The sequence below is a fragment of the Numenius arquata genome, chromosome 12 (genome assembly GCF_964106895.1).
Source record: "Numenius arquata chromosome 12, bNumArq3.hap1.1, whole genome shotgun sequence".
In the NCBI taxonomy this organism is placed as follows: domain Eukaryota; kingdom Metazoa; phylum Chordata; class Aves; order Charadriiformes; family Scolopacidae; genus Numenius; species Numenius arquata.
Window position 1 is genome coordinate 30,456,333 of NC_133587.1, and position 14,737 is coordinate 30,471,069.

At 38.7% G+C, this 14,737-nt stretch overlaps 1 protein-coding gene across 10 annotated transcripts in view; it reads right to left on the minus strand.

Annotated features, from left to right (window-relative positions):
* The window catches only part of PARD3 (par-3 family cell polarity regulator), a 458,715-nt gene that overhangs the window by 174,282 nt on the left and 269,696 nt on the right, over window positions 1-14,737 (minus strand). For all 10 annotated transcript variants that reach the window (XM_074156981.1, XM_074156982.1, XM_074156980.1 and 7 more), the window contains 2 exons: window positions 7,695-7,883; window positions 7,060-7,230 (listed from right to left, as the gene is read on the minus strand). In XM_074156981.1, coding sequence (XP_074013082.1) covers window positions 7,060-7,230; window positions 7,695-7,883 — 360 coding nt within the window. The remainder of the gene's footprint in view (window positions 1-7,059; window positions 7,231-7,694; window positions 7,884-14,737) is intronic.

The window sequence follows — 14,737 nt, forward strand, 5'->3', positions numbered from 1 at the left end:
TACACTGCATCCAGGGTACTGAAGCTCTTTCTGTAACACAGAATTATTCTCCAGGCTTTCTTTTTCCTTTCTTATCTGTGTACTGTGGCTAAGATGTCCGAAATGCTTCAGCTTTCTTTTTCAACAGAGACACTTTTACAATACCGCTACCAATATTAAATATGGTTTTCTTTGTTACCACCCAAGCTGGGATCCTGCTTTAGGGACAGACTTTGCAAGACACGAAAATGTAGGCAAATAGCCAGTAAATGGGTCAATCCATGCACAATCATGCACTAGTAAATGTAAAATTAGTACAGTGTTTCTAAGAAATACTGCTTTCTTGTTCTGACAATGTTAAAAGGCAAGCAGAAGCCAAAAAATGCTTTCAGAATGGTGGGAAGGAACCCACACAGCTCTGCAAAATGTAGTTAGGTGGTAGGTTATGGGGTATGGGGAGGAACCTGGGCCAAGATTGAGCTTGTGAGTTGATACCAAGGATAGAAAATGGATAAAGGCGAAAAAAGTAAGCCCAAATAAATTGGGGCAGGTAGGAGGGCAGAAGAGAAGACACAAGATACTACAAAATAGAACACCATGCACATACTTTCGCAGCAACTAACTTTTAAAAATATTTCTTGGGGTGTTTACTATTAGAAGTTTACCTAAGTACACTGAAAATCATGCACCAAAAAGACCAGCAGAGGCCTAAAAGGAGGCTATTAACAACTCCTGTATTAGAAGCTCACGTAAAATGTGTCACAATTAAAAAAAAACAACACACCAATATGGCCCAAGAAATTGAGAGAAAGAATTTAAGCAGCACCCTTCAGAGGATGCTTAGACTGATGGTAAAATGGTCACTAGGGACATCAGACATAGAAAGGTGCACAGGAAATCAGTTTTACCTCTTGATGGCAAGAGTGAAAGGGTTACTGAGGGACAATTCTGCAGTAAGGAAGCTCAATTCTTTCTTTGCCTCAGTCTTTACTGCTAAAGACATTGAGGGGATTAGACCAAATGGGTGGGTGAGAAGTTAATGTGTCACCCAGGTTGGATGGCATTCTCCCAAAAGCCCTGAAGGAACTCAACCATGAAATTGCATAACTGCTGGCCAAAACGTTCAACATACTGTTACGAATGGTGATGGTGCCAGAGGACTGGTGGTTGCCTATATATCTAGAGAGGATCTTGGGAACTACAGAACTCCCTTCTGGAAAAAATGGTGGCATCTACAAAAAAGAGTAAGATCACCGAGAATGATGGACATAGGTCCATGAGGAAGGCGGACATCCATAGGGAAATCCCACCTCACTGGGATGCTGGAGTTGCACCAAGAGCCAGTAAGCTCTCCAAGCTCTCAAGCAATGAATCGGACATGACACATTTGCATTTTCAAAAAGCCTTTACCAAGGCTTCATATCAAAGGCATTAAAGAAACTGTTTTCATAGGACTGGACTAAGTTTTCATTCTCTGTATTGAAATCTGGCTAAAGGATTAGAAACAAAGATCAGTCTTCAGGGTGCAGAAGAGTCAGCTGTAGGTCTCCCCAGAGATCAGGGCTGGGCACAGCCTACTGCTGATGAGCAGCTTTATCAATGACTTGGGAGGAGGGAGTAAACAGTGAAATCACCATGTTTGGAGAAGATACTAAAGACTTTTCAATAGTTAAATGAACTTCAGAAGGTCGTCACAGATCTAATCTAGCAAGAAAAGACAAAAAACAAACCTGTCATATCAATTTCAAAGTAGGTAACTAGGTAATGTATGCAGGGAAAAATGATGCTGAATGTTTTATACTTCCACACATACCAAAAAAAAAATAGATATTTGCTTATTTCCTTTCTTTTATAATGAAACCACTCATTTGGACAGTCTCTCTCACTGATCTGTCTACCAGTCAATTTATTTAAACAGCTGATGAGGTCCTTATATGGTCTGGCTTCATGACTTTTTCTCCGCTTCACGGTATGCTCCGTTTTCAACTCAGCAACTGGAGCAAAAATAACAGGCATGTAGAAAGAAATTTGGGGATCTGCAAATCATTTGCAAACCTGTTTTTTCAGGCAGGCTTGGCAGGACATTAATTCTTTCAAAAAAGGGAGATATGAAAAGAAAAAACCCAACCTTGAAATCTCTCATTTTGAGGAAAACGGTGATGCTCTCTCTCTTAATGGCAGACAAGCGCTGCCTGTGCGTGACATGAACAGAGTGAAGATGAGCAATCTGTGCCTCTAAGCTGTCCAGGTTACAGGACTGAAAAGAGCAGGATTCCAAAAGTAACAATTACCTTTATTTTCTTGAATCAGCGCATACTGCCGCCAGCTGCACGGATCTGCCTGACAGTCATGCCTCAGCGCTGTGCACGCATTACGGCCATACAGCCAGCAGCTGGTTGCCCATACAGGCTAATCATAATAATACCACTAATTAGCAGAACATGGCGCAAGGAGCTCCAGTGTTTCTCCTTAAATCTTAGCCTCATTGGTAACTAAAAAAATGTCAACCTCTAGTTAAAGATCCGAAAAGTTGATGGTCATGTCTTCTGAAAACTGAGGTGTTAAATACTGGCCGTATACGAATATCAAGTCACTACTATTGTTATTCTTCCCATTTTTGCCACTGTCTGCACAACCTTGGAAACATACCTTAAAAGTCTTTTTGTGCTTATAAAGGAAAGTTGAGGAATCAACACACAATGCTGATCACAGAGGGCAAGGCTGAAAGTTGAAAACACAGAATTGAACAGCATATTTAACTTTTTTGAACGGGGGGGAGGAGGGGAGGGAAACTTAGATATATCCAAATCCCAAACTAAATATTTTTGTTACACTAATCTAGCAGCATCCATCAAATATTCCCTGTGCGATTTTGTCTGGAGTGGTTGAGATATTAAAGCTTTGCAAGGTTTGTAATAGCATGGCTTACAGAATTAACTATATTACTGTACTCTGTGTAGACATAATGCAAACAGGAGAAAAACCCAGATACGCAGTTTTGGCTCTGAGTTCATTCATAACTACCACTCACTCCATGCTTATATCAATATTTACTACAAGATAATTCACTTGAAAACTTGGATGGATTATATTCTATCTCCTGGTGAGTCAATGAAGATTCTTTCTACAGGCTACTCTTCCGTTCAGAAAAACCACAACAGCATAAAAATGCTTTTTATCTTCTGGGAAGTTTGTGGTCTCTTTTGAGTTTACAGTTAGGTAAGGGCTGATGATGTAAATGATCTCCTCACTACCTCTCTGAAGACGAGATAATACTCTTATGGTGTTTATGTACATTTTTATCGTTACTATAATTGCTTTGGAGGCTTAGGCTATAACATGAGAACTGTTGAAGCTGTATGAGAATAACTCTGGCATCTCTGGTCTGAAACCCTTTCATGCTCCAGTTAAGTAGACTTTGCCTTTTGAAACCTAAGAAAGCCTTCTGGCAAAGAAACAGCTCCTCTGCAGCAGATTGGAGGCAACTGTCCCTGCTTCTCTAAAGCCAGGACACCAGGGGTTGAGTCATCCTCTCTTCTAGACAGCAACCAAAATACAAAATGCACATGAAAAAGTCTGGTCTGAAATGAAACACAGAGAAACGGCACTCTGCAGAACCATGCCGTCAAATGATTTTCCTCCTCCTCTGCAATTCTTAGGGCTGATTATGAAAATGAGTATTAAAAACAAAAGAACAGTATTCATACTGCTAACGTTCTTAAAGTCCAATTCAAACTCAATTTTACTGAAGAAAAAAGCAGACTGGATTGCTTATCTATCTCAAAAGAACTCAGTTTGACTTTGCAAATGCAAAACGATTACTGGACCTGAAGCCAGGAAAAAAAAAAAAAACCCAGAGGCTTGGGTTTTTTGTTCTTTTGGCTGTTGTTTTTCTAACAGCCAGATAGCAAGTGTTTGTATGATCCAGTTGTTGAGCGTAATTCTTTTCTGCACTGGCATTATCACCCCTTGTACAGATTCCCCTTCCGAGATGCTTGCGGCTTCTCCATGGCTCCGTGGCGAACCCCAGGGCGCCACATCCCAGGACTGACCACACCACTGGGGTGGAGCGGAATGAACACTGCTGTTGGCAATGCACAAAAGTAAATATAATCGAGCTTGTTCTGCTTAAAAGTAGTTCTACAGAACTAACAAGAGCGTAAGTTATATTTTTATCCATAAAGTGGGCACATACAATGCTGAATCAACACAAGAAAGAAATCAGTTGAACAAGATCTTTTTTGTTGCTGTTGCTATTTTATGGTTACACTTTTGGAAAAACGAAAGAGAAAGAAAAGCATAGAAAACACCAGCGAAATACTTTCTCAAAAGGTAAACATTTCTTTTTGTCTTTAAGAAAAAACAGTAAAACCCTAGTTCTGAGGAACATGATGGTAAAAGGTGTGATTTACCAAGTCAGGTTCTGCCCTTCTGATGCTTTTAGTTCTAATCTGCAAGCTCCTGTATTTTCTGCCAATCAGATGTCATTTATTTTTTGTTCTAATACTAAAAATCTTTGCTGAGACTGTATACTAGGCTGGTGGCAGCTACAGGAATATTCTAAGGGGATAGCTTTTTTGCCAGTGCATCTAAGTAATCTAAGTTGCTAAATTAAGCATACTATAGCTGAGGCTGCCAGTTATGGCCAATATCTGATGCTCCATGGGAAAGTGAACATCACTGCGATGCTCAGTTGTGCAGTGCGGCTCTCTGGCTGGGTCTCAGTCCATGTATCCATTACTTAGGGGCTAAGGTGACTGAAAACCATACTCATATATGGTATTCGTAGAATCATAAAATCATTTAGGCTGGAAAAGACCCTTAAGATCATGAAGTCCAACCATAAACCTAACACTACCAAGTCCGCCACTAAACCGTGTCCCTAAGCACCACGTCTACACAATACATAAATAATATTATCACAGCTCATCAACATCATATCTGATTAATAATAACTACAGTTTAAATGCATCCAATTCTTGAACAAAGAACTGGGGTTTAGTTGCAAAATGCCAAGAAAACATATTCTCCCTTCACTTTTCATTTCATTGAAGTATGGACATTGCAAGACTTTCAGAAAACCAGCTTCTTGAATAATGCCAACTCAGCAGGTAAATATCTTTATGTCCACGCAAGTTGTGCTTTCATCATATTAAATTATGCAAACAGTATTGACATTGTTATTTCCTTTGAATGAACATGATGAAAGCAAAAATTCCTGAGAAAAAATAGTTACGAACATTATTTTGCAAAAATGATCACTACACAAATAATTGCATATCATCACTTTCCCATATTATTATTGCTCATCTCACTAGCTTATTAAGGAGCTGGGAAAATCCACAAAAAAATGGTAAAGGACGCCCATACTGCTCCCTCTACAGATACATTTTAGTGTATCTAAATCTGGTTCTAAGATCAGTTCTTTCGTCTTGGAGCACATATAATGTAGACTGAGCTGTGCCATTTTTGCCATGTGATTTCTGCAAAAAAAAAAATTATCGCATGTTAAACAGATGTAGGGTGCCAAACTATTTTTAACTTGAGTGAGCAAAAAAAATCTATTGGATTTAAGGAGCAACGCCTTGGGTTCATCATTGCTGGATTTGCTCCATCATATTTACAAACACTGTCTTGGTACATTTGTTCTAGAAGACTTTCACTAAGAGAGAACTGAACATCTTCCATATCCTTTTTGGGGAAAAAAAAAAACAACCCAAACCCAACCTAAACACAGGAATAGTCTGAAATATTTCACCCTTTCTATGTAGTAGCATATAAAATACATCTGAAACTGAGTAGGAATAAGACAGTCTCCAATGGACAGTCTGTGCTCTCTGGAGCCTGCGTTCAGAATTATGGCTAGAACAGGACATCGCCAAATACAAAATGGTCAGAATTCCTTCAATACCAAGCAAGAAACTGTGTGCAACCCAGCTGGCTTTCTAGCAGCATGTATACATAAATGTGTGCATGTGTATTGAAGCTGTGTATAAGAAATTATTCAAGGGGAGCTTAATACTTCTAGAGAGACTAGTGTCTTTTCAAATGTGATTTTATAATACGCTATAAACTGGATTTTTTTTTAAGATCAATTTTATGCATTGAAAAATAAACCATTCCCTTTCCCCCTAGGCAAGATCAGCAGTACTAAACCAATTTGTGCACATCATTTTTGAAGCATGATGCTCAAGAAATAACATCTCTGATAAGACCTTACCGGTGTTAACAAGAATGAAAGAATGACTTTTAGATGTCTTAAAGAACAGATGCTTCCCTGACCCACCATTCAACTGCACTCTATTTAACTCAGTGCATTTCTCCAATTTGTCAAAATCATTTTGAAGTCTAATTCAGTTCTCCACAGCATCTGCAGTCCTTCTCAGCATCATATGCCCACATATTTCTGCTCTATAGTATTGTTTACATTAAGCTAGATTATAAACTATCAGAAATCACCAAAATGTTTCAAAACATCAACACATTAACACTCCAGTGGAGGAGACAGAAGCTGCAAATAATATCAGAAAAAGAATTGCCGTGTCACCCTAAATTCAGTATTTTATGTTTCCCTGCAATGAAGGCCAAGACACGACATATTTAAAATCCAAAATAACAGAATTATTTGCATGAAGTTTTACAGAATCTTTACATGGAACTTTTAATTACTTAGATAAAATACAATAACAAAATTTAACAGCTCTACTCTTAATTAAAAAACTGAAAGTGACAAAGAAGCAAGTCAGTTAACACTAAGTCTATAAATGAAAGACTCAATAGACCTCCATAAAAAACTCCAAAGAACAAAAATCACGTAAACAGTGGGATCCAATTACAAAATCAATATTGTTTTATTCAGTGTTTCCTGTTATTCATTGATGAAAATACTCAAAAGAAAAACTTTATTGATCGGTAATAAGGTTAGCATGTCTAACACTGAAATTCAGATCATTTTGTAACACTCTCTCTCTTCAGCTTCTCAAATATTATTTTCCATGTCTCAGAGGAAACATGACATCTCCTAAAACACAAATACTTTAGAAGTAAAAACTCAGAGTTTTGATATCAAAAGTGTATTACCTCATTACATTTACTTATTCGCCTCGCCACAATAAGCTGAATCATTCCCCGTTTGTTTCCTTCAGTGGACATGGACCTCCTTAAAGTTTCCATAGCATCTTGATTTGTTTTGCCCAATAATGATTCTCCATTTACCGCTATTAGTTGATCATTCACCCGAAGCCTGCCATCCTGGAAAAGGAAAGATCATAGCTAATTACATAAAAGACACACAAAAGAAGTTCAGTCTGTTGGACCAAAAGAAAAATAATCAAACAACTTTGCTTAGTCTTAGTACTTTATGGCCAAATGAACACTGGTATAATAGCTTCCATTGCAGCCATTGTAGGAAATGTCTATTCCAATTATAGATTTGCACTGCAAGCTATTATAATAACCTCTTTGCACAAAGAGCATACTAATTGAACTGCACCACAGATTGCTCGTATCCTTCCTGAGTTCTGTAAAGGCTGTTTAAATCCTGGGATGTGCAAATGTGTGAATCTGAGTAGAAATCTAAATGTTACCTCTGATGGTGTAACTGGAAAAAGCTAGTTATAGAGCAATCTCATTCTTCTTGAATCTGTAGTTATTTTCAAAACAGCCTTATTATGGAAAACCGAGGAAGACAAAGATACACAGCTGTTCCCTCTCACCTTGGATGCTGCTCCACCGTTAATAATGGACTTGACGAAGATTCCTAAATCGGCGTGGTTTTCTTTTGACCGGTTACCTTTGACGCTCACACCAAGTCCAGCTGACCCAGAGTCATTCAGTGGAACTTCGAATGTCAGGAATTCCCTGGTGCCATCAGGTGTGAGGACAAGCTCCTCCTCTTCTGCTTTCTGTCGGGAAGATTAACATGGGATTACAGAAGAGCATTCTCTTTGGGAATTCTCTTCCCTCAGCTATTAGCATTAAAAAAACCTGCTTTTAACTACAATGACACAATATTTTCCACGGTAATTATTCGAAGAAACATGCACAAATAGTGCACCTCCAGCTGATGCCTAGATTCAGAAATATCTTATGTTTGTGTCTAAGTGCTTCTCTGTCTAGTAAAATAATTGAATAGTGTGTCATTACTGAATGTGCCATTAATACCAACTCACACGTAAGCTGCTATTTTATTAGCCAAAAGAGAGCTGTATTAGAAATATTTTCTTACTTGCAAACCTACAGAATTTTTAAAATATCATCATCTATTCTGGCTTTGCAGTCATGGGGAGAAACTAAGTGCAAGAAAATTAAATTCAAAAATTACTCATTCACCTCATTTTGTTTAAAACTAGCTGTCTTAGGAAAACCAGAAAATTACACAGCTGAGATCTGCAACAGCACATCTCTCTGCTATTGCCAGGCTTAGCATCAAATCCAGCTCTGAGTGCCAATTTTCCCGTCTTTCCCAGCTCTGCCCTTCACCTCTGTCCTCTTACCCACGCCTTTGGTTCTTCCCTGCCCTTCACACACAGTTTTAGCCTTGCTGGGACAATCCCAGGTTATGAACACCGGGAATTGTAGACAGTCCCAGACCTGCCAGAGTCCCTGGAAAGGAGCTGCTCAGTGACACCCTTCCACGCATTTGAAAGCCATGCAAGGACAGGAGACTGGCCTCTTGCTTCACCTCCCGACAAGCTTGGGGTATCAGCAGGCTGGGAGCGGGGGCCCTGGGGTGTCCCCTCCCCAGTGCTGTGGCACTTGTCCAGGCAGCAGGCATGGGCACAGCACCCAGGAAAGAAAATGGTCAGGCCCTGAGGAGCTGTGCTTACACTCGAGAGGCTGCTGCTGAAAGGAAGAACAGGAGGGATGAGCTATTCACCAGTCCTGCCCCTTGCAGTAGACATTGTCCACTTCTCTCTGACCATCTTTCAGTTTTAACAAACCGGTTATAACCACTTTTCGTTATAACTTTATCAATTAAAGAAAAAAATTATGCCCTTAAAGGCAATTCTCTGCAGTGGGCCCAGTGTCTGGCCTCCAGAAAGATGCTCACGAGCCCAACTGTGCTGGTTCCTTCTCACCCATATGAAGGAGAAAGAGTAACAGAACGCCCACCAGCCAGTGCACAGTAATGTCCGACAATCAGAAGTTCTTCTCTGGAAGAATTAATCTGGCCAATTTTTTTTCATAACCTTAGCAAATATATCACCTCCCTTATTAACACTGATCTTATATCAACTTTTCCCACACCACTCTCGTCTATTGGCAAAGCTGGCTCCTCCTATTTTTCTCCTACTTCCAAATACTGGGAGCAGGACAAAACACACATGTGAAGTTAACATGTGCCTGCTGAGCCACCCCTGTTTCTTAAGACCTGAGGAAATGCAAAGCTGACAGGCTCTTCCGAAATCCAAACACAGACTACAGCAAAGATGAATGTGAAAGCCATGTGGAGTACAGCAGACTGAGATAATCAATTTGGGCACAAGCATGCTAGTTGTGTCACGATTGACCTAGAAACGCAATGCGAAAATGTCACATGGGAAGGCAGTCAGACTGCAGAGAACCAGAACAGCCGAGGGAAATAAAACAGGAGCTCTATCTTTTCCCACTTGGTTAAAAGCATGAACCTTAATGTGTTCACCAGCCCTTTTCCCTGCATTAGACACTATTTGCATGTCTCAATCCATCTTTTGTTTATAACAAAGCATAATGCTTCATCAATTAAAAAAAAAAAAAACCCCAACAATCAACACCCCCTATTCCAAGTGCCACAGCTAAGCTGCCTCGCTTATGAATCCCACTATTCAAATCATCTCTTGGCCATGCAAATCAGCATGATCTGTGCTAGCTGTCAGGCATGGAAAGGTGCACTGTGCCCATGGAAAAAATACCAGATCTAAATAATATTTCCCAAATTTGGGGAAAATTAAAACCCTTATTTTCCTGTTTGGGGCACAGAAGCACTACTTACAGCATACATTTGAGGTGCATCTTTCATCAGGTGGCTGCAGAATAAAACAATTTGAGACACACGCAAATTACCTTCTAGTTTCTGTAACATTGATCACTTTTATTCCTTAATAAATAGCAGGAATAAAAGCTGGCAAGCCAAAAGGGAGATAAAGCCAAGGTAGGATATATGGGTAATCCAAGGACGCACATAAGGTTACTGGATTTTTCTTTACTACTGTTATCATAAATTTACAATCAATCCACCTCCCCCAGAATTTTTAAATGTTCTAAAAAATATGCCAGAACTTCAGCCACAGCCAGTTCCCTTCCAGGGCAGAGAATTAAGGTGCTTCCCTGCACAGCCCATCCCTATCTGCTGCACTTCTTTGTGCCAAAGGGTCAACTGGAGAGTGCATCTCAGTAAGCATCCCCAAGGACTTCACTAATGGCTTCTACACTACTTCTCTTCAGCAAGACCAAAGAGCTGCATTGTCAGCTCAGCGCTGTTCTTAATGTGAGTCTTCTGCTCGCTTGTTTTCTACAGCCTTAAGTAAGGAAAAGATCTCATGCTAATATTGGGCTACAGACACCCGAGGTGGAGGTGGTACTTAAGGCCTAAACCTTAGAGGAAGAAACCTCTCTTTAGCAGCTGCACATGAGTGAGTAGACCATGCACGTGAAAAAAACGAGAAACAGCAGCCTCAGCACTGGAACAGAAGTAGTGAAGCCATGAGAAAATTGCTCAACTCAACCAAAGAAAAAATTACCGCTACTTGGCTAAGGCTAAATTACTTTAGGGACTTCATGGGGTATCCACAGCTTTTTTCAACTAAGCCAGCTTGTTTCAACTCCATACCTGTGTCTGCAATTTTAGGGACATGAGAAGCCTTTTGCCCTCTAGAATCTGAGTGTCATCTGTCAGTACCATATACTTCAACGTAGATTTTAAAAAGAGAAAGTAATATAGAGAACAAACATGTCTTTTTACTATCCCACAATTTTTCCCAAGAATACTTAAGAGAAAAATGTGGCTTTCAAGAATAACTCAACCATTAAGATTCAATGGATATGGAAGTATTGACTCTAACATTTGTGTCACACCATGGCACCAAAGAAGGTCTTGCTTTATATGATATATTGAATACAACTTCCTATGTACAAACCTTGGAACAGAACTATATAGCGATCAGGAACCTCTAAGCATGTCATAAAGGAGCCATTCTCAGAGAAATAAGGAGGAAGATTTTAGCCTGATACCATAATATTTTAAACCAAAGTTGTAAAAATAAAAACAAACAAAACCCCAACAAAGCCTCAGATTGGCTGAATCCTTTGTTGCCCAAGGCCCTTTAGAGACTACAGAAACATTGCACATACACCAACTCTCCCCAATCAATTAAATATCAGCTATTACAAAAAAGTAAAATTTGCACTGGAATTGTTTAAGTATCTAAATGTAATAAACCACAGAAATTCCCTAATACATCCATGAGACAGCATAAAAATGCACAAAAATCTAAAATGCAGCATTTAAATATTTCAGCTGAGAACACAATCACTTCCTAATTGCAATAACTTCCATTTGATCTTGATATACTCTAAATTAACAGCTTCACTATGTCAATCAAACACCTCAACACTATTTTCATGATTACTTGATCTGTGGGAGAAATTTATTCCTTCATATACTTTGACAGGCCAGCAGTAAACATGCAAGCGAAATTATGTACTGCGAACCCTGAACAACAAAATTCAAATCCCTTAAGATTTTTTACACACTGTGTCCAAAACAATTAACAGCAGCACAATATTCTGTTCAGACAGAGCCTGCTGAGGAAAAGGTCATCTGAAATGACTTCAGCTGGATGAATGAAGCTGCTCAAGTATGTAATTTGTAATAAAAATTCGATTGGTGATAAAATATGTAGGTGACTTTTTATTTTGGTTCAAATTCATAGTTAGTATCAATTTATACTAAATTACATTTGAGATAAGTTTTTCACTTTTTAAATACAATATAAATATACTGTAAATTTAAAGGCAAACTTCCTGACTAGAGCAAACTTATGGTCGTGCTTCGATATATAGGGAGATTAAAAAAAGCTATTGGTTAAACAGGAGAAAATTATTTTTCTCTTCTACATAACACTGGTTTCTGATCTGTTCATCAAATCTGATTTAATTTTATAAACAATATTAAAATGGATCTTGAGACTAAAAGTGCAGTAAGTCTATTTCATCATGTTAGTAACAGCATCTCCTCCTTATCCTTTTATGTTTTAAATAGCATGAAGAAATTTCTTGCTTGGGACTTCTTCCCCTTATAAAATCTCATCAGGCTTCAGCTGGTGAGTGCACAGCATGAGATGGGTGAAAAAAGAAACCCAACAGCAAAGAAAAGCCTCCTCCCATCTAACAGGGGAAGCAATTTTCAACCAAGCTGGGACAAGTTTCCGAAGTGGCTGACTGCATTCTCTCCAGCAAAGTTCATTCTCTGGCAAGCTTAGACATGCTGTCTTCTCAGCAGCTATTAAGCCACTGAAACCTGTTTGCAAGTTACTTTGTGATTATGTATAGAGAAAAGAAATAAGTTAATCATGGACTCTCAGCAAAAAATCCAGTGCACTCCCGTTTTCTTTCACACAAGCAATTACTAAAGCTCTGTATCCCCACTCTTAGAGGGTAACCTTTACTTCCAAATTATGTATATAACACACATGAAAACATTTACAGGGCTTCTGTAAATGTTCTGTAAATGTGTACAGGGCTTCTGCTGTACGCACACGCATATGCATGTACATACACAAACACACCCTTCTTATACCATGATGAAATTCCCATGATAAATATAGCACAAACCCTACTTAATGCCTCCAATGACCCTATCTACACTATTCACCTTACCTGCCCCCAAATCCTGCTGTGTCCAGACTCCTAACATCACCACCCTAAGCCTGTTAGCCTCTATTTAATTACTATTTTGTTAATCTATTAACCTTTTGCCTCACAAATGCATCTTCTCTCTTTCAAATTTGTCTGGACTGAAAATCTCAAATTCTTGAAAGACGATTTGAAGTCCCATGGATGTTAAAAGCCCACCAGGTCTAGGAAGTATAGGCTAGGAAAGCAAAAGCTCTGCAATTTGCAAAATCCTAGGTTTAGTCATTTGGTCCCACGAATTGGGAATTCCAACCTAATGTCGCAGCCCTTTCCAGGATATTTTCAATCTTTAGAATTTTTTAATATAGAATTCATTATTCTTTCTCACAAGGCACCAATGATACTAAGAAATTACAACTCCCATACATTGGGAAACCAGTAAAATTTGCCTCGGTATTATTATAACAAAATGGAATACTTATTTTAAAACATGCATGATATATGCAAGAAAGAGATTTCACTTTGCTATTGTGCAAAAATATTCTTGACATCAGAGATGACTCAAATTGTTTTGTCCTTCAAGTTAGGTGGGTGACATTGCTGTCATATCAGGCCACCTTCTAAACTGAGACACTCCAAAAGATGATGACTCTCACTTTTATCATATGCCATCACATATGGAAATGTAGAATGTGTAAATCGAGAGCTCTAAGGAAGCAAAACAGCATCCGTGGTCAACAACTGTTTCGTGGGGGGTGCTGTTTAATACTTGTAAAAATGTAGATGTATTATGGCTGGAGGTACTGAAAACAGAGCAATGTAGGTGGCCTGAAACACACCTCTCCAACTTCGGTGGGGACCTCTCCTGAGGAGGAGTAACTGAGAGCTGATGCATCCTGCCGTGGGTAGGCATTAAAGATAAATACAACTCCAGCAGCTCATTCAGATTTAAAACTGGACCTCCAGCAGAGAAAAGCCTGCCTACTGATGCAATACTGACATGCACACTCCAACCCGCTTTCCTCCTGAAATACAAGGCCTTTTATCTTTTTCCCCCTGCTTTTTTTTGTTTAAATAAAACAATTATGTGTTGCATTACGGGTTATAAGGGCCTTAAGTGTCTTCTTACCTAGTCATAAAATGATATAGGGCTTATGCCAACTGAAAAACTAAAACTCTTATGCTTGCTTTCTTTTTCTAACTTTCCTAGGTTAAGTATTTTAATATTTCCCATATGTTAGATAAACACTAATGAGTCTTATTTGCACGTATACACTGAGACTCATTATTCATATTAGCTAAGTTAATATGTCACATCTGGCAAAGACTGCACTCTTGTTCAAATCAAACAGCAGCTGCTAAATATCAAAAACTACATTTGAATTCTAAGATTTTATGGAAAATGTGGCCTGCTTTAATTTTTATCCCATCAAGGAAAAGTTTTTTGCATATTATATGTGGATTAACTTTGGTACGTATTTATATGCAGAAATGCTAGCTCATGAAAACACCACAAAACAGGCCCGTTACGTTTCCAGTTATGTCCATTTTAAGGATTTAATTTAGTATCAAAAAACATATTCCACATTCAAAAATGTCTTCAGTTTAATGTTTTTGATAGATTAAAAAATGGTTTAGGAAAAAATTAAATGTTTTCCAAAGCACAAGAATTCTGGCATGTGATTTTCATTTAGTACAAAAAGCAAAGCTTTGCAAAAGCCCATGTTTAAATACATCCACATGGTTGTTATTCGTCTCTATAGGACGGCCGTTGCTTGTCTATGCTAACATTATTCTCCCTAATGCTAACACTCTGATCTGGGCTGTCACAGAAACTGGTTTAAGCAGTTGGGATTCTACGTTTCAAATCAACTGATCAGACCGCTAAAAATATTTTCTTGGTTATGCCTCTCTGAACTTCACA